This window comes from Leopardus geoffroyi, chromosome B2 (genome assembly GCF_018350155.1).
Source record: "Leopardus geoffroyi isolate Oge1 chromosome B2, O.geoffroyi_Oge1_pat1.0, whole genome shotgun sequence".
Lineage (NCBI taxonomy): Eukaryota > Metazoa > Chordata > Mammalia > Carnivora > Felidae > Leopardus > Leopardus geoffroyi.
In genome coordinates, this window is record NC_059332.1 from 67,798,317 (window position 1) to 67,819,452 (window position 21,136).

General features: G+C 37.2%; 1 protein-coding gene across 9 annotated transcripts in view; it reads right to left on the reverse strand.

Annotated features, from left to right (window-relative positions):
* Window positions 1-21,136, reverse strand: part of COL12A1 (collagen type XII alpha 1 chain) — a 123,808-nt gene that overhangs the window by 22,887 nt on the left and 79,785 nt on the right. For all 9 annotated transcript variants that reach the window (XM_045498794.1, XM_045498796.1, XM_045498790.1 and 6 more), the window contains 15 exons: window positions 20,983-21,125; window positions 19,172-19,301; window positions 16,678-16,797; window positions 15,239-15,385; window positions 14,357-14,473; window positions 14,014-14,160; window positions 13,399-13,473; window positions 11,182-11,321; window positions 9,730-9,853; window positions 9,414-9,557; window positions 7,482-7,646; window positions 6,114-6,152; window positions 5,879-6,017; window positions 3,646-3,788; window positions 3,260-3,369 (listed from right to left, as the gene is read on the reverse strand). In XM_045498794.1, the coding sequence (XP_045354750.1) occupies window positions 3,260-3,369; window positions 3,646-3,788; window positions 5,879-6,017; window positions 6,114-6,152; window positions 7,482-7,646; window positions 9,414-9,557; window positions 9,730-9,853; window positions 11,182-11,321; window positions 13,399-13,473; window positions 14,014-14,160; window positions 14,357-14,473; window positions 15,239-15,385; window positions 16,678-16,797; window positions 19,172-19,301; window positions 20,983-21,125 (1,883 nt within the window). The remainder of the gene's footprint in view (window positions 1-3,259; window positions 3,370-3,645; window positions 3,789-5,878; window positions 6,018-6,113; window positions 6,153-7,481; window positions 7,647-9,413; window positions 9,558-9,729; window positions 9,854-11,181; window positions 11,322-13,398; window positions 13,474-14,013; window positions 14,161-14,356; window positions 14,474-15,238; window positions 15,386-16,677; window positions 16,798-19,171; window positions 19,302-20,982; window positions 21,126-21,136) is intronic.

Below are 21,136 nucleotides of genomic sequence, written 5' to 3' on the forward strand. Positions count from 1 at the left end.
TTGCTAAACTCAATTTTTAACTTGTTATTCCCTAATCTCAGCCAAAAAGAATTTGCATACCATATAGACATTTAACATAGTAAAGAATTAGCCCACGTCTTCTACAGAGATTCGGTTCTGGAAATTGATAGATAGAAGATTCAATTTCCTTTTAAGGAAAGAATCTTGTGTTGATTTACTTCTTATCTGATATTCAGGACACTCAGAATTTAAATCTATTAGTGCAGATAATTAATAAAACATTTGTATTTCAACAGTGTAAAGAATGGCTGCAGGTAATCTTTGAGTTTATAGTTATACTCATAGTTTCCACTTATCACAGCACAAATACTCAAGTAAGCACTCGATAATTACTTTGAAAAGTTTGGCTCCAAGTTAAAAGGAAAAGAAATTCCCTTAAGTTCTTTGAGTCAGTAAGCGTAAGGACAATCTCTGGCAATGTTTTTAAATAGTGAATATTTTTCCCACATAGAATCACCACCAAAACATTAATTTAGTGCATCTGTTAAGTTCTAAGTGTGAACTGCATATTGATTGCTTTTATATAAAAGTGATACATAGCTTACTAAAAATTAACTTTAAATGTCCCCAGAACAATCATCTAATATTGAATTCAAGAAGAAGACCATATAAGCATTCCCAAGACATTTATTATCTAATAAGAACTAAAACTTATTTTTGGCTCTTATATAAACAATCTGAGGTAGAAATTCACAAAATATTTTGAAAAAACCACAGTACCCCCCAAATTATTTCAAAATCAAAACTTGTAATTTGTAACAAAATTATTCCAATTGCCAGTCAATACTAGCCATTAAGAAACTCATGCTAAAAACATATTTTCCTACAATCTCTTCAGTGCTTTTCATCACATTTTAAATACAGGCATAATAACATTTCAGAGTGGGTTCTTCATCTGTAGACCACTGTCCCAAGTATTTAGGGACTATTTCCCAGCTGTGAATCCTTTTTGGTCACAGTAAAGTAGGAAGAAATAGGAACACTCTTATCAACTCATCTCCCCTCTCAAGTTCTACTGTTCCCTAAATCTTTTATTTTTCATCTATTCCACTTTTTTTCTTAATACAAACTTCTCACTTGGAACAGAGACACAAAACGTGTCAAGAGAATTCTTAAAAAGCAATAGCTGTCTGCCATTCCTTACTTAAGCTCTTTTACCCTATGCTCCTTTTCTCCCAAGAGTCCCCCGCATGTCATTTTCATTAATTTCCTACTATCAGAGTACCACTCATTCACATCCTAAAGACTGAAGAACTTCAATTCCCAAATTAAATGGAAAATGAGAGAAAAGTGTTTGAATCTGTGAATGAGTAAAGAATGGAAACAGACAATAGTGACTGAACTTAGTACTTGAATTGATGAGATAAATGAGAATAGGTTAAAAGAATGGGGTGGAGGAGTAGAGGAGGAAAAAGAGCAGAGTGAAAACATAGAGGAGAAACTAAAAAAAGAAAAGTCTGATGAGAAAAAAAGGTAGAGATTTGAGGAGACAAGAGAGCTTGTCAGAAGGAAAAAGAAGAGGCATTACATAAAACCTAAGAACACAAATGCCTCTCCATAAAAGCAAGCAAAGAAAGAAATGTCAAAAAAAATTATCTTGATTTGTAATTAATGACTGTCATTATAGACCTCTGCACAAAATACTGCTTTTTTTTTTTAAAGTAGGATGAAGTATTTGATGAGGGTCGGAAATTTAAACATAATAGTGTTTAAGTGGTTATCAGTTGGTTCATAAATTTCTAATATCTTCAGTGGTATGGAAGGAAAAATAATAGTTCTTTTTAGCAACTACTGAAATGTGAGTTTAATAGGTGTATTAATGAGCCAAAAAAGTTCATAAGAACTTGGCCAAATTCAACATCTATTATCAGATAAGGAGCAGTTGAAGCTAATAATATTTGTCAAGCTAGAATTTTCTTTCCCAGTGAGGCATTTATTTTACTGTACTTCATCATGGCAGTAGATATGCCATTATACTCAGAGATCTTTGTTTTTCCTTCATTGTTGTTTTGCTTCTCACCAATGTGTACATTGAAGTGACTTTGAGCTTCATGAGGAGAGTCCCTTGCTATCCTTTGCAAGAATGATTCATCAATAAGAAAAAACATTCTGGAAAGAAACCAAGACTCTCAGGAAGAGAATTTTCAAAAAATCTAGCTAAACTACTCAAGTACAGGAAAGTTCAATTTTTACTTGAGAATCAGACTGAACTGGAAATATTTGTCTCCTATGCACGGGGACTAATTTTCTGAGTGCCTTACTGTTGCACAAGTGCTATTCCTCCTGTTAACTCAATCCAATGAATGACGGAATACCATTAAAAAGCCCACTCTAACCTAGATGGCTCTTTTCATTTCTAATGCTCCCAACTGTAGTACTTATTTGTCAATTAATCATCCTTTAGAAATTTGATAGAACTTGAGTATTATCCTCTAATGTTGACATACAAAAAATTTTAATGAAGATCAACAAGAATAGACAATCCCCTAAGAATGCATCTTAGAACTTTTAATAATATTTTTTAGAGAATTCATAATGTGTTCATGCAAGATAAATATTTCTCATAAATATATTAATTACTTTAGTAAATAATCATAACTTTCGGACTAGCATGCTTGTAACTCTTTGGTAAACAAGCAGAAGCAGCTTACTGTGCTCTATGAAAGAATTATTTTTATCAATTAAAATACTATCCACAAAAATTAAGCTTTTGAAATGAAATGACATAAAGGTTCACAATAAAATGGTAGGTAGAAAAAATAGGCATACAAAACTATACCTACTACATGATTCAAATTTTGAAGATATTAGCATTGAAAACATATCAGCATGTTAGTAATAATTATCTCCTTGTTAGTAGAATTACTGTTTTATTTAAAATTTTTAAAATATTTATTCATTTTTGAGAGACAGAGAGACAGAGTGTGAGCAGGGGAGGGGCAGAGAGGGAAACACAGCATCTGAAGCAGTCTCCAGGCTCTGAGCTGTCAGCACAGAGCCCGATGAGATCATGACCTGAGCCAAAGTCGGGCGCTTAACTGACTGAGCCACCCAGGCGTCCCTTACTGTTTTATATTAAATATTCTCAGATTAATCAAATTCTTTAAAAGATTTTGGTTTTAAAAGACATAGCTATGTTTCTACCGATTTAACATGACCTTTTAATAAATAATAAATTAGTTTGAATTTTTAAATCATATCCTTTTTCTATAAATAATCAGATATTTTATGTTTTTACCTTGTGAAAACTGCCATAAAATAATGTCTTCACTTCATCTGTGTCAAATGTAACAGTTTGCACTTCACCTCTTGTATCCTTGTTAAAGAACGATAATGTCTTGCTAGAAGCTGTAATCAACACATAATTGTTATTAAATCACATGCATGGTATACTTTATGTGGAAAATATTAACTAATGATTCTTGTTGGAGAGATTTCTAAAATATTCAATAATTTCAGTTGAGATTAAATAAAATTAGAATATTTACCAATATGTTGTATTTTTAAACATAAAATCATGTATCAAGTAATTATATATATTCAGTAGGTTTTTAAAGAAAAGGAAAGAGGATTCATAATCAAAAGTAGTATGCATGTGCCTTAAAATAAGATAAAAATCCTTACGATCTGCAATTACTCCAACTTGTGGTTTATAGTCTCTATCTGTGATTTGCCAAATTGCAAAAGGGTCACTGGGAGTTTCTGGGAGAAGTCTGAACAATAATATAATTGTATATGAAGAAGGAAGTCCATTTGGGTGTAGATCTCTGTTGGATAAAACATAACTGATTAGTTAATTAACAAAGATTTCTCACCAGAAATAGAGAATATTTTAAATCTTTGTACAATAAACTCATTACCAGCAGTATTAGAAGCTAGTCATAATAATCTGGCTACATATTAGAAAAGGAAAAATTTAGGAAACACATCAAAAGAGCAAACACTAAAGATCTATTATGTAAGTAGTGAATAGATTATTTACAATTGGCTAAATTTGCAAAAGTCTGGGAAATTGACCGATGGTCTTTTATCCTACCGTTAATAACTGTTAATATCCTACTGTTAATTGTTTCTAGACACAAATATGATTATAAAATTACATAATGATTTTAGAGTGATAGACACTGTATCTATGGATGTAATTTTAAGAAAATGAATCTTACTAAATATGCTTAATTTCCAATGTCAGGGGAATGAGATGATGAGTAATACAGCTTAAGGTTTTAATTTGTCCTTGCCTATCTCTAATAGTTTTTACACTTCCAAATTCCTCCCTTGAAATCAAATAAATCACATAATCTCCAGAAGCTCACATGTTCCCAAAAATAAAACCAGTAATAAACGTTAAGCCCATGTACATGTGCAAACGTTTAGTGAAGATAAAGGATGTGATTCAATTAAAAGGAAATGCTTCTTGGCTCTAAAGCCATTAGACAAAAAATGTGGTCCCATGTGCTCTTCCAGAGTTGAGTCAGTCATTGTTCCGGGGGAATCTCTGAAGCAGGATTGATGGTTTTCTGTGTGAGACCATTTAATAATACTTTCTTCCTGAAGGTAGTGAAAAGGCTTTAATTATCAACTCTTGGACAGAAAAGAAGCTGTTGCTCCACAAATTTTGACAGAGGGCACAGAATGTCTCTGAAGGTTTCATGTCCTAGTACCACACCACTGGTACTTCTGGAACACAATGCTGCCCTGCTTCTTAAAACGTATGTTCTCAGCATGCTGACATGATGCCTTTCATATGTGCAAAAACCTGCTATCTCCATAATATTCCATGTTAAAAATAATATCTTCTCCATATTAATTCATCTCTCACCCGGTGCATGTTTCTCCATTAGTTAATGAGTGCTTATGAAAAAAGTGTAATTGCATTCATGCTTCTGTCTTTCAGCCACAGTTCTGACTCTTGAGAACACAGTAGGCTGTCACAAATTAAATGTAGGAATCATACCTTGTGGTGACTGAAGTTAAACACCGGGTATTAAGATTCACTGACAAACCTAAAACTGTGAACCATCATGGTTAACCATAAAAGAGTTAGGAACTTACAGTGTGGTCAAACTACAACAATATGATCTGTGCTTTCTTAAAAGAAATTAGCTTTGGTTTTATTCTGAATTTTCCATCAGCTTTCCCAGAGCATTTCAAATTTCAGACATCATTTTCTGACCCTGTCCTAAGTTTCTAAAGGCTTTATTTCTTCTTGTTCTTCTCTTCCCATAAGCTGCCAAACACATATTAAAGTGTTTTAATTCTAATGAATAAAAAATACATATTTTAGTTATGATTCCCAGGTGCCAACTTTCATGAAGTAAAATAACAACAGCTAGAGCTACCCAACAGATTGCCAGAGCATTGGCCAATAAAAACTAACCGCTGCCTGTCTGATCTTGGACAAGCAAAAGTGCCACAATACTTCATCTTCTGGAGATCTGAAACATTAAAAAGAATGCCGGCTCTCATTCGGCATCGATTCCATTCAGTCTGTCTGCACCACAGGAAGAAATGTTCAAAATAATTAGTTGCCTTCCTGCTTAAACAGCCTCCCTTAGAAGAAGCCTTAAATCTACAATCCTAGCCTTAAATCCTAAAAGGTCCATTATCCATAATATTTCAGAACCAGGATGAGATTCTTGGGTCTGAGAATAGTAAGGTTGGAGTCTTAGTCTCCTGTGTGACCCGATGGGGAAGACACTTAAACCGACTGTATTTAAGGAAACTAAGCTAAGTCATCCATGAGGAGGCTTCTGACAATTCTAAAGTTTCTAGATTTTAAGAAGTCAGAAAAAATTCTAAGAGCTGCAAAAAAGTGTCAGGCCCATGATAAGAGAAAGAAACTCCTCGTCACACTTACGCTGTAGGCTGATTCACAAACGCATTCTTCTGAAGTTTGTATGCTGAGTAGCTGGGGAAAGACCCAGACTCCAAAGAGACTCCTGGTACAGAAGCAAAATTCTTTTCTGTCAGGTTGTATGCTTCAAGCATCTTAAAACCTTTACACCAGAAAAGAAAAGATCAAAATTAGGTCCTTTTAATTATTTTGTTGCTTAAATCTGGAAATAAGTTAGTCCAAGGGTATAAATGCTTACCGGGTGAGGTGTAGCCGTCCAAATAAATGAGAGGACAACCTGCAACATACAATGTTCTCTGAGTTCGATTCAGCCACATGATACACAAACATTACACACGCACACGAAGCAGCTATGTACATATACCAAGTCATGGGAGTGTTCGTTCATTTACAAAAATAACATCCATCTAACCCTTTATAAGTGATTTCTTGTAGACTTCCTTTGTGTAGGAGAAATTATAGTGCTAACTGGTATAATCAATGTTTTCCGAAAATCCTCCAGTCCCAGTGGGAATTTTACAGTATTCTTACAAATAGCAAAAACAGAATTGAAGGGGGAAATTTTCAGATGTTTTTCAATAGATTAAAGAACTCTTCTCCCCGTGGATTTTAGATTTAAGCAAAGGCAGAAGTTTGTCCCTATTCAGCTGTCTGCCAACCCCTCCCACCCCCCAAGCCCCGTGTCAGCTATTGGACGTCACACAGCGGTGACAAGCGTGTGACAGTTTTCACCCTGGGCCCCCAGAGCCAGGGATCCTAGAGGGTGGCTTTCAGGACCCCAGAACCGCAAGGGAGGCAATGGTACCTCCAGACCCACTACCTCCCTCCCCTGCGCAATTCCATTCTGAGCTTTGGCATGAGTTCTGAGAGTAAACCCCAGATTATTGTTCACTGCTGCCACCTCTAAGCACATCTCTGAGTTTTTAGTAATGTGTGAGAAGGCAAGATATCACACCTGTGAAGCATAGCCCTCCCTAGGACCAGGGGTCTAATACTAGCCACATAAGTGTCTCCATAACACCCCAAGAATCGGTGCTTACAGGTGGGAAAGACGATAAATTGACTTAAATAATTGATCTTTGGTCCTTCGCTGTATTTGAAAAGCTCCAAGTTCATTAAAGTCTTGGCAAAAACAAGAAAAATCTACACCCAAAAAACCAAAAGAGGACCAAGTGAATTTCTATGGAGTGCACACGCAAAAGTCAGTGTTTTCCTTGCTCCCTTGAAGCACGGATGTTGACAGAACAAATACCAATTGATTACTAATAGGGAAAACCTTCATCTCACAGAAATGTTTCTATAAATGAATTTCTAAGCTGAAGATTAATTTACTCAAACGTCACAGCATTGGGACGGTGGGAAAAGGATATGTTAAAGCACTTCATTTCCATACAAGGAATATTACATCCTCAAGGCTAAAAGCGGACCTCTGACAAACTCACATTTAGCATGATCTCAATAGGAACAATGATTCATCAGGTTCCCAAGTGATTTCCCCGAATCTATTTACTCACGGACCTGATCCCATACAGGACAGGCCATTGTCTACTAAGTCGTTTTCTTCCAAAACAGGTGAGATTGTGGATCCATCTGGACCATGACTTACTTGAAGTGGCAGTCTCACAGACAAACGTGATAAGGTTGTCCTCAATCTTCTCAAAAGATTCAAAGTCATCCACAATGAACACGTGCCGTTCACTCGGTTTGCTGGCAATGTTAGCGAGCTCATTGTAGTCAACGTCAGCCACACCGACTACAAAGACACTGAACCCTGCAGAGCAGTGTTTATAGAGTGAATTACATGTCCCCTTTTCCATACTTTATTCAGCAGTTCAAAATAAAACCTTTTCAGAAATGACACTGCATTTTTCTCAGTATATGCAGTAAGTCCTTTTAATGGACATAAACTCTCTTGGACTTTTCCAGGTCTTCCTGTTTTCTGGCTTAGAAAACTCAATTATTTGGGTTTCCTAAAATAAAATCCTAACAATTAAAAGGCGCACATCTTAACAGCAGAAAGACTTGATGTGGTGCACATTTCCTTCCAGAGATCCATAGTCCTAACAGACCCATCCATTCGACAGCTCTCTTAGGCACCATTAACACTTTAAGCTTATGTAATTCAGAAACCAAGAATGGGCTCATTTTAAACTTTGAGTTCTTGAAACTGATTTTCTCAACAACTCAGGCTCAAAGGCAGCACTTTGGCCACTCTTGAAATGGAATCTATAATTCCCAGTGGAAATAAAGTTTCATTTATTTAGGCTAACACAAATAAACAAAGACTTCACTCCAAAAGCTTAGTTTGAAAGTAGAAAAAAAGTAGACTATATAAGAAATTAGTTCTCTAATGAGATATAAATAAGGTAACTTGAGCAAGCATGCATCACCCCAAACTTAAATCAACCAAAAGTCCAAAATATGTAGATATCGGTTCAAAGTGCATGACATTGCACTCATGCAATGAGTGGGTGGCTCAGTCAGCTAAGCGTTCAACTCTTTATTTAGGCTCAGGTCATAATCTCACAGTTGTGGGTTTGAGTCCCATGTCAGGCTCTGCACTGACATTGTGGAACCTGCTTGGGATTCTGTCTCTCCCTCTCTCTCTGCTCCTCCCCCACGCTCGCTTGCTCTCTCTCAAATAAATAAACTTAAAAAAATAAAGGCAATAACTTATTTAAAACGAAAAGTCAGTACAAAGAACAATCTGTATTGAAAGAAGACAGTATGACTTAGCACTAATCATGACTCATGCTTTTAGCCAAAGAATTATGTATGTGCCGATGAAAAATTCCATATAACAAAGTACTTTCTAAATTTACTACAGTCAATCATGCACAAAATAGAATTCTCTCTAAAATATGTTAACCTTGGACTCTACCTGGGAGTTGGGATTTGGGGGTGTGGAGGGCGTTAACGCAAGTGCTGGTGAGACCTAATTTCATCTCTAGTAATCCTAAATAATGAATCCAAATCCGTGTTGCCAGGAGGCTCTCAGGATATTTGATTGTCAAGGTCCACTTCAAAGATATCTTCCTCCTCCTCCTTTCAGCAATCTGCATTGGGTCTGTATCTGCAAGGATGTGCTAAAGCTAAAGGCTTCCCTATGTTTCTCCTTGCACAGGGAACCAGCATCAAAATTCACTTCTGCTATGGTAGGAAGTCTGCTCTGGGACCATCCCATTACTGCATTCTGTAGTCTTCTAGCCATGATGGGGAAATTAGGTTTGCTCTTTTACATACCCTGAGTCATATCTTACACAAAGATAGAAAGATATATATATATATATATATATATATATATATATATATATATATATACATACACACACACACACACACCATGTCATTTCTGAGCACTTACTAAACCATCCACAAATTAAATATAAACTAACATTTCAAGGGTATGGACTCTACAGTAAAACAGGAAAAATAAAGTAAAATCAGCAGTTTCATCTTTCGCAATCATTCCTGAACACGTAAAACTGTTAAGATAATGAGTGCGCTCACTAGACATCAAATTCATGCCTGTGCTTACCTGATTGCTGGATGACCAAAGCTGCCTTCTTGACCTCATCCTGTGACCGACCATCTGTGACCACAACCAGCACCTTGGGGACATTCTTCCTCATGCCACTCTCCCAGGTCAAGACCTTCTCCTTGATAAACGTGAGAGCTTTGCCTATAGTGTTGCAGGGAACATTTTACTGTCACCTCAGTGAAAAATATCCAAATGCCAATAGACACGCTCAACTGAGAAGAATATGAATATCAGAATGTGGTAGTACACTCAGTTCTACCACTCCAAATGCTTTGGAGAGTGAAGGTCTACGTTCACAGTTGATTAACTGTACCTGTTCTTGTGTTTCCTCCTCTGTACCTAATATTCTGGAGGGCCCCAAGGGCTTGGGCCTTGTCATTGTACGTGTTCAACTTGAACTCAGACTTGACCTCGTCACTGTACTGCACAAATGAGACCTGAAAGGGAATGTAGTTGGTGGTGTGGTTAAGACACCTCTTTCTATAGTTCAACTTTCCAGTGGCTCCTCCTGCTGTTGAATGGGGAAAATAAATATCCTAGATTTGACAGACTATTATAAGCTCTTTACAGCTAATACTATAACACTGACTACTATTGTCTCATTAAATTTACTAATTTCTAATCTTCAATGAAACCACCAATAATTGATATTAACATTGTAAATATGCTGTATTCATATAGTATTCACATCTTTTCTCTAGGATGTAGGAAGAGATGGGCAAGGCTAGGGAAGAGTGAGGTCCCAGGATTAGAAATGAGAACACACCATCTTGAACTCAAATGTTGGCTAAGCAATTTGGTCCTTAGCCAACTGCTTCTTCTCACTAACTGCATTCATTCTTCATCGTAAGATTAAAATGTTATATGTGTGCTAATAATCAGCACTCACCACAAACTTAGTGTAATTTACTAGACAGAGTACAGGCTTTGTAGTCAGAATTCAATGGGCTCAAATCCTAGCTCTGCCTCTTAGTAGCTGTGTGACATAGGGGAAGTTCTGCACCTCTCTGGGCTTTCGTTTCCATATCAGTAAAATGGAGATAACTATCCTTACTTTCCAGAGTCATGTTAAGGACTGATAATCACGTATATAAAGTAGATGACACAGTAGTTATTTTTTACTTTTTATTAGAAATCTCAGTGTCTGAATGGATGAAAAAAAATGGCTTAATTGCTAAAACATTAATTTAAGACGATAACTAGCTTGAATTTTTTACTCTTCTTGGGTTGGAAAAATGTTCACAGGATTATTTGGGGATTTTAAATTTAGTATATTCCATAAAAGAATACATGATTTGTTTATGAACTTACGTGTGGCTTATGTCAAAATCTCTTATTTTTATAATCAAAGATGCCACAGTGATGAAGCATGAAACGCCACACACCCACGCCAGTCACTGCTCATCACTGTGTCCTCTATCTTAATAGGGATTGACAATCACAATGCATTTAATTTCCAGAACATTAGATGACCTTTTATGGAAATGTATCATTGTCGGAAGTCTTAAGCAGGAAGTCAGAGTCAGAATGCCCTAAATTCTCCAAAAGCAGTATCATCTAGCCAAGAGAATATCTACGGAAGGATTTATTTTTCTATTTGTCATTTATATCTAACTCCTTCCCAAAAATACATGTGTAAAGAAAAATAGTAAATAACAAAAGTCAAAACATAGTTTATACAGAAAAGCCTTTCTACTTAAAAAGAGAAATTCAAAGGAAATAGCAAGACCTTACAAATGAAGAGCCACTATGAAACAGAACCCACCTGAATTCCAGCAGGACTGATTTCATCAAAGGCTCCCACAGTATTGAAGATGAATTTTACAACTTTGTTAAAATTATCATCCCCGATACTCCAGGAGGCATCAGTCAGGAATACAATATCTGCCTTGGCCCCTTTGCATACTGGGGGAAAAAAAAACAGAGAAACCCCAATTCTCATGAATTCTTTTACTCAAATGAAGTTACAAAGCTGAGAAGTGTAGCCCAACACCCCCTACCCAAAGTAGTCTTCAGCAGCAGCAGCAATTCCTGGGAGCTTCTTAGAAATGCAGAATCTGGGCCCTACCCAAGACCTCCTGAATCAGATTAGCAATGACAAGGTACCCTGACGATTCACATGCACAATAAAGTTTGAGAAGCACTAGTCTAATTGTCCCTTAATTTCTGGTCTGGAATTACTCCATCTGCTTAGATCCATTATGCAAATATATGCTCTCTCCTTGTGGAACTTCTCAAGTGGTTTCAAACAATAGATAAGGAGGAAATAAAATGAAAAGCAACAATGTCTAGAATTTAAGAATACCCATCAGTGGGTCTGGAGGTTTTGTATATAATTGTCAAAGATTTGGTGCAAATTAGGTGTCTTTTCATTTTAAATTAGGCCACTAGAATCATACAGAGTAAGGGAAGGGAAGGAATAAATTATCTTTGATTTGAATTTTCAGACCTGGAGGGTTAAAAAAATTAAAATTTTAGTATATAAAAACATGTAGAACATACAGCACCAAGAATGAACCTCACATAAACTGTGGACTATGGATGAAAATTATGTGTCAGTGTAGACCCATGGTAACAAATGCACCACTCTGGTGTTCAGTGTTGATACTGAGGGAGGCTATGTGTGAGAGGGGCAGGTTGTATGTGGGAACTCTATGTACTTTCAGCTCAATTTTGCTAAGACTGCTTTAAAAAGTAAAGTCTAGGGCACCTGAGTGGCTCAGTCCATCGAGCCTCCAACTCTTATTTTCGGCTCAGGTCATGATCTCACAGTCATAGGATCTGGCCCTGTGTTGGGCTCCATGCTTAGCGTGGAGCCTTTTTGGGATTCTCTCTCCCTCTCCTTCTGCCCCTTCCCTGCTCATACTTTCTCTCAAAAAAAAAAAAAGTCTATTAAGAAAAATTTAATATATTTTAGGACAAGGTTTTTTACTGAATTTCTTTCAACAGTCTAAAGAAACCCATTATTATTTTACCCTACAATACAATTTACCCTATATAGTATTATTTTATCATATAAGAATACATTTTTAATTTTTTTATTTAGTAGGTTTAATAAAGTTGTAGCATTCTAGAGCCCTCTAAGACAAAAGAAAAATACTTATAAAATCTGAAATTCTTCCAGTTAAGTGCCAGAAACAGAAACGTGGGGAAAGAATAAAGCAGTAGTTAATTAGCTTCAACTTGATCTGATAAAACACTGAGAAGTGCCCCAAAGTACTGAGACACCAGTTCTGTTAGCTCACTATGTCTTTTTGCCAGTTCCCTGCAAGTGACAATTATGTCTCAAAACTGCATTGAATGAACATTTTTTAACTTTGTGCAATCCAGGGCAGAAGCCAGGAATTCCAAAGCCGAAGGCCCCAGGTGTAGGTTGAAGATACAGCCAAAAAGGTTCACAATGCCTATTGACGTCAGCATCCAGGAAAAAGAAATGCCCACCATGGGACTATGGACAATGCAAAGTATCACTAGACATTAATCTGCAAAATTGAGGAAAGAGAGTTCCAACTGAAGAGCTATAGCTTATGACTAAGTTCATTCACACTCCCGCCTGAGTGTGAGAAGAACAATTACTGGTAATCTTTTTATTTTTTTATTTATTTTTTTTTTTTAATTTTTTTTTTTCAACGTTTATTTATTTTTTTGGGGACAGAGAGAGACAGAGCATGAACGGGGGAGGGGCAGAGAGAGAGGGAGACACAGAATCGGAAACAGGCTCCAGGCTCTGAGCTGTCAGCACAGAGCCCGACGCGGGGCTCGAACTCACGGACCGCGAGATCGTGACCTGGCTGAAGTCGGACGCTCAACCGACTGCGCCACCCAGGCGCCCCACTTTTTATTTTTTTAATCTACAAACTCTTCAGCAAAGATGATAAATCAGAAATAGCCTATATCAGTCAGAAGTAGCGTCTAGGCTACATAAATAAGAAGGCTATAAATCCCTATCAGCTGAATGTACTGCCTAACATGCTGTGCTTACCTTCCCGGGCTGGTGGAATTGTGGGAGGGGGAGGAGGTGTGGGAGGCTCCGTAGGGGCTTCTGTTGGCTTCACAGCTGGAATTAAAAAATAATAATTAGAAGAATATAACCTGTGCAAATTTCATATCACAGGAAGCGCATGTTAAGAGCAATTTAAGTCCTAGATAACAAATCAAGTCTCATTGGCACTGATATACTGGAAATTCTATGTATCCAAATTTGATATCATTGGTAGTCATTCAAACATTGACAACAGCTGCAGAAAGCAAAACGACAACTCAAAGGGTGGATGAAAGGCCATCAAATAGGGTCAAATGAGTAAAGGTCACTAATACGAGTGCATATTCACCTTCTCACTGCCAGCAAAAGCCGTATCTCCCTCCTGTAGCCCTTCCCTTAAAATAACACCAACTCTGTAACAGGGACAACATGGATTTGCTGTAGATAAAAGTCCTGAACCAGCCACAGATTCCTTCTTCATGAATCTGCCATCATTCCAATCATTACTATTGCCCAAAGGGAGAAGTGTCTACACCGGAGCCACTAAAGTCTCCCACACGTAGAACATTCTATTCTGACACCTTACAGAGACTTTCAGATTACTCAAAAACTTACTGGTATGCTCTTTGACAGAGACTCCAGGTCCCTCAAGATTTGGTGTCTGCACAAAAACAGTGACACCATAATCAGTTTCTGGTGAAAGACCAGTGAAGCAGTGACTGGTTTCCGATCCACGCACTGTAATTTCTTGTCCTCTGGTTCCTGATTATGACAACACAGGAAAATGCCAGTGTCACCATCAAATATATGTAAAGACATTTTTATATGTAATTTTGTAGACAAAATAGCATCTCCATTACTGAAGTTTAAAATGTTGCTACTCTGTGCCCAGTCCTTTTTTTTTTTTTTAATTTTTTTTTTTTGTTTGTTTGTTTGTTTGTTGTTGTTACGCACATACCATCTGCAGGGCTGAGTTTTAGCCTGTAGGAGGTGGCTGCCCGGTGAGGTGACCATCTAACACAGAACGTATCCCACCCGACCTGGTAAGTTTTCAAATCTGTCACATTTAAATACACTACGAGAAAAAAAAAAAAGAAAGAAAGAAAGAAAGGAAAAACAGATTTACTTCACGAATAAAGACAAAAATGCATACTTTTAATCAAAACACAATTTTAAAACTTCCACTGTAGCTGAAAAACAAATGCCTATGTTCTTAGTATGTTTCCTTGTAAGAAACATACAAGAAACATACAGGAAAATGTGGTACAGCTAAAACAGACCTCCTGTTCTATCACTAGTTCTCAAGGGAAAGAAATTCTACATAGTCCCTCTGGACACTACAAAGAACCAAGACATCTCATGTAAAATAATAATAAGAAATTTTTCTAAAAGGCTACCTTCTAAGTCCTTAAATAGTTATTAACTACTTGGTGACCACAAAATCTATCTTTGGGCCAAGTCATTAATCATGGCATTTCTGTGAAAATTTTCAATTGAATCAATCATTTAAGTAATATATGTTTTAACATCACATATGTCAAAAAAAAACTACATCGCATTCCAAATCTAATTTTACAGATAATTCATGGATAAAATCATAATTTCTATACTTTTTATCTTTCAAAATTCAAAACATATTTTACAAGAAATAAAAAATATCACATACATTTTTGTATACTCAATTATATTACTTATATATTTGTGTGGGTAGACAACAAAGGGCCACCTCCTTAATGCCGAGGAAACGTGCATATGTTAAGAAAAAATGAAATTAGAACAGACTGACCTGGCAATCTGCACCACACTCTTTCTTACAACCATGAAAAGATATGTCACTCACATGTAGTGCCTTGATCCGTCAGGGGGACACTGAGTCCAGAATCATACTGAGCGTAAACATCCACATCATAGGTGGTGCTGGGATTGAGATTGTGTAACGTGTATGATGTCATTTCTCCAACAAAAACTTCCATGGGCTCATTGGAACCTTTAAGAACAATCACAAAAATACATAGAAATATGCCACCACTAGTCTCAAATTTTCCTTAAAATCAAATAACTTATACTCAAATGATGGTAGGAACACCATTAATTCCACAGCCCCTTCTGCACCTGCTCACTGTAGCACATGTTTCATTATATGGTGAATACAAAACTATAAGCAGAGACTGAATTCTTCACCCTCTTATAATCAAAGCATACATAGCACCGTACCTAGAATGTAGTAGGTTTGTAATCAATGCTCCTTTAATGATAGTAACTACCCTAGACCCCTCAAGCCTCTTCTCTAAGCCCCAATTTGGCGTCATAGTGCTTTGTGCATAGTAGGTGCTCAGTTAACATTTTTCCAATTTGTTATAGAGATGATTTAAGAAATTCTATCTTGGGGTGTGCCTGGTTGTCTCAGGCAGCCGAGCGTCCGACTTTTGCTCAGGTCACGACCTCACAGCTTGTGAGTTTGAGCCCCACCTATATAGGGGTCTCTGCTGTTAGCACAGAGTCCACTTTGGATCTTCTGTCCCCCTCTCTCTCTGCACCTCTCCTGCTCACTCTCTTTCTCTCAAAAATAAACATTAAAAAAAAGAAAAGAAATTCTATTTTGGTTCTTATTCCATGAGTTTGGTTCCTGAAGGTCCTCAATTAGCAACACCTTCTCCTCCTTTAAGCTCTCTCTCTCGAATCTCACATTTCCTTTCTCTTGCCCTCTCTCCTTTATTTTTCATAGCTCACACCCTTTCTGGGTGTGTGAACGATACCCTCGCAAATTTGGTACAAAGAGCACTTTTCTTCCATTTTGCTAAGCATACAGGCAGAACATAGAAACAGAGATAGCAAATCACTTAATCAAGGTGATATCCACTTAGGTGTAAATGTTAATGGGAAGCTGAAAGCAAGCCTGTCAGGAATAAACTAAAATGCATATGCCCTTGACATAATGGGAAAACACAGAAGTTTATATTGATTAAATATGCATTATTTCACAATCATAATAATGTACAGAATATCTGAACACAGATTCCATTTGTGTCATTTTATGAACCAGACCAATCTTTATAATCATGCAATATAAGGAGAGTCTCATCTACACCCATAGTAACAATGACACTTCAGACCATAGGCTTAGAACATTATTTCCAAAAATATTGCCTCTAGTGGGAGAGGACTTGATGTGACAACCAAACTCTCAAGAGAATCTAATCACCGAGGATGCGGTAAAGCCTCCCTCATAAACAATAAACTCTTTAATGCATTTGTATGGCAATAAAGGTATTTCCTTACCCACTGGCTTATACACAATTTTATATCCAAGAACCGGAGAGGGTGAAGGGTCCCAGGATACTCTGAATCTCGTATACCATTCATCAGAGATGTGTATGTTTTGAGGTGGAAGCAGTCCCACTGCAAACAAATATTGGCACACATTACTGACCTCTCATTGACAAGCAAGGATGGAACTGGAGAGTGTTATGCTAAGTGAGATAAGCCATACAGAGAGCATAGGACATTATGAGTATTGATTGCGCAGTCCCATGACAATAATTTAATAAGATGCCCTCATCCAGAAAACAATTTCAAAGCTATGAAATGTTCAACGGGAAACTTAGTAGTTTTCCAAATTCAAACAGTAACTCAAATGGCCCCAGCAACTGATGATTCCCAGAGCTATTAGGCTATATAATGCAGATTAACAGAAAATACAAGAGATCTCATACTATTTGTAGCATGTTATACATTACAGATTGTTAGAGCCAAAAAGCAATTTAGAAACTGTCTAGTCCAACCACCTTATCACATAAATAAGATTTGATTTGCCCAAGACCACACAGCTAGCTGGTGACCAAAATGACGTTCTTTCCCAGCACCCTTCTATCCTCCCCCATCATAACCTAGAGCAAATCAAGTCTCCAGGGGTACTGCCTCCAACTCCACACCCTGTAAAACCAATGCTGTTAGATAGCATGCTGAGTCGTTACTGCATTATTATTTTTATTTATATTATTAGATACATAACATATATTATAAAGGATTCAACTTAAACACTTTTTTTTTTTTTTTTTTGCAAGAGAAACTGGAAATGGCTTTGGCACTTCCTTGAAAATTTAAGTCTGGTAAAGATTTTTTTTTTTATATTTTGATAAGCACAAAATTCTAAAATGTGCCATTTCCCAAGAAAAGTACCAGAAAGTATTATAAAACCTAAGGGAAAGTGAAAAATGAAAAGTTGTTCAATTTAAATCGTCAAGTCACGGAACTGAGACTCCATTGACTCAGTCCTGCAGACAATAAGTATCAATAAATATATAAATTCCTGGCCTTGAGAGCCTGAGATAAAAGAACTCTATAGGTGTTTTTCTCTTGGGAGCTTTCAAATGTCACCTCCCCCAAATTTTGTAATGTCAAGATTGTTTAAGCACTGAAAGTGTCTGGGCAACTGAGTGTGGCAAGGAACCTGAAATCATTTACTTTAGTAGGTTTTTGCGGAATGAAGTGGAAAGAGGAACACTGATATTTACCGGTAACAGAACTCAGACCTATATAGCCCAGCCTGCCTTTATGCTAAACCAATGACTTTCAATCTCGGCTGTGCGCTAGAACATAAGTGGATCCAGGTTACAGTTCAAACCAGTTCCAGTAGTATCTCTGGGGGTTTTAAGGCTCTTCAGGTAATTTCAGGGAGCAACCAACTTGGAGGACCTTTGCTCTAAACAATAAGAAATTGACACCAGTGTAAGCTGTAAAAGGGGCCCACCGTGGAGCCCAGGTGGCTCAGTTGGTTAAGCTTCAGATTCTTGATTTCAGCTCAGGTCAGGAGCCCCACATCAGCTATGCACTGACAGTGAGGAGGCTGCTTGGAATTCTCTCTCTCTGCCCCTCCCCTGCATGCTCTCTCTCTTTCTCTCTCTCTCAAAACAAATAAACTTTATTTTTAAAAAAGAAAAAAATAAAGAAAAGGATCCAGCAATGAGAAAGAATGAAATATGGCCCTTTGTAGCAACGTGGATGGAACTGGAGAGTGTGATGCTAAGTGAAATAAGCCATACAGAGAAAGACAGATACCACATGTTTTCACTCTTATGTGGATCCTGAGAAACTTAACAGGAACCCATGGGGGAGGGGAAGGAAAAAAAAAAAAAAAAAGACGTTAGAGTGGGAGAGAGCCAAAGCATAACAGACTCTTAAAAACTGAAAATAAACTGAGGGTTGATGGGGAGTGGGAGGGAGGGGAGGGGAGGTGATGGGCATTGAAGAGGACATCTTTTGGGGTGAGCACTGGGTGTTGTATGGAAACCATTTTAACAATAAATTTCATATATTAAAAAAAAGGGATCCGAACACTAATAATTTTCTGTAAATTACTTGGTACAACAGAAAAAAAAGCTAAATTTGCAAAGACAGAGATGATTACCAATCATCTTGCTTCTTTATTTGTGACTTAACATTTTATCATGATACAGTGTTTTTTGCTGCTACTAGATTGACTGAGTTAACAGCTACATCCTTTACTGATACCACACAAACTAAACCATTATTCAGAGAAACAATGGTTTTCCAAAGGAGAAACAAAACTATCTCAAGCAAAGCAAAATATGCAGGTTTTGTCTCTTTTTCTTCTTTTAGTGGACTTTTAAAAAGTTAAAATACAAATTCTATTTCCATATCATTTTGACAAAATTCAATGTTTAATATAAATGTTAATGCAGTATTAATGTAATATTTGGGATGTACTGGTAAAGGAAAAACTTAAAGATTATAAAAGGATGAAGACAGTTACCAGTTCTTCCATTTCCTGTTAGATGGCCACCGTCTCCATCTTCATAAACAGCAATAACAGTAATTTTATATGGAGTATCAGACTGCAGGGGCTGCAACATTACATTATTTCTTCTGCCTGGGACTGTGGTCTATAAGAAGTTAAATGACAAATTATCAGCTAGAGAGCTTCCAGATCAAAAGGCAACATTGTTTTATGTATTTCTATAAACAGTAACAGTTTCTTCATCCTTTGTTTTTGTTGCACAATGCTCAATCAGGGTCTACACTGCCTCTGTGCAGCCGCAGGAGAGTGGTTCTAGAGTCAGAGAGATCTGGGCTCAAATCCCAGATCAGCCATTTATCAGCCTTGTGACTAAGCAGAAAAACCGTGGAGGAAATGGTGAGGATGAAAGGTAAGAACACAGACAACACCTCGGTGCACATTACTGAGTACTGCGGCAGTCAGCAGCATGCAGCAAGGTTTGTCTCCACCTCTCATCCATGTGTGTTACAGTTTCATGTACTCCCGCAGCAAATTCCCACCACGCGGCCACTGTGGGAATGGTAATAGCTGCTGGGAATGCTTTGGTGAACAAAAATGGACTCCTTGTCTGCCCTCAGGGATATCAGTTTGGCTGATATTAATTAGGCGGAAAAGACGAAAAACAGGAAATGGAAAATACATTCAACTACCCCCGTGAAGAGGAAATGAACCAGATATATCTATCTCTCTTCCAACCCTATGCTTTACCTCTACAAACAATGTGCACTGCTTATGCCAGTGGTTCCCAGCATGGAGTCCCCTGAATTGTGAATTGGGTGAAGAAATTATATTTTCAGAAAGTAGGGGGGAAGTTGACCATTTGTCCAATGCAAGGCTGAATAAATGCTAAAGCATGAGCTTCTCTGCTTTGGCAAACTAAGTGTGGTAATACTGCATATCTCATTTTGATCGGAAACTCTAAATGACGATTGCATGTGTTTCTGATAAATAAAAATGGGTGTCTGAATTAAAGCTTAACATATCAAGTTCAAAAGATGAAATAGAACATGACGATAACAAAGGGGGGGGGGGGTGGTGATCAAAGAAGGTCTATGGCAGAATGATTGCAAACCACAGACCTAGCTGCTTTATAATCCACATTTTGTGTAATCTTCAATTGACCTATCACTTCAATTAACCACTAAACTTTTTAAAAAGTGGTAAGTTTTTCCATCCATAGCTAATGGATATGCCTGGTGAGGGCTGTGAGGAAGTTACAAGAAACCTAAATCTGGTTCAAGAGAGACACTGTGACACATAAGAAGTTTTCAGGTAATTTGACAGCATATTATATTCCAAAACCAAAGTGCAACAAAAAATGTTAAATTTAAAGAAAAGAGGCACCAGTTAGCACTGGAATACTGAAGGGGCATCTTGTAGAGAAATCAGATTTAAAGAAAGGCTTTGCAGGGTCATATCATTTGGACATTAATTTAGGTAGCTCAGAATAGTAGGTATCATGTTTCACTAGACTTAGTTCTGAACAAAATGAGGTGGCTAGAAATATGTATTTCATGCAATAAGACAATTTTTCAATCTGTCTTTAGAACAAAATGAGCCCCAAAACATTGACTCTCCCTAACGTGGGAGACACATTAGATGTATTTGGGTGTTCCTAGTATTGTGTCAGAGAAAGTCATAACAAATGTGACTGTCACCCAAGAGTCAAGGACTGAGCTGTAATCACAGTACACTCTCAAAGGAAAAAAAAAAAAAACCAACTTAATTTCACCCCCCTGCCAGGTAAGAGATTATAAAATGCTCAAATAAATGAGAACTGAACTTACATATTCATCAATTGGATCTCCAACAGTGGGAGAATAAATGATCCTGTATTGCTGAACCGGCCCATCAGCATGATCCCAGGCTACAGAGAGGCTATTGGTTGTCTCCCCAAAGACTCTCATATTTCTTGGTCCACTTCGTGGTACTAAATAAATA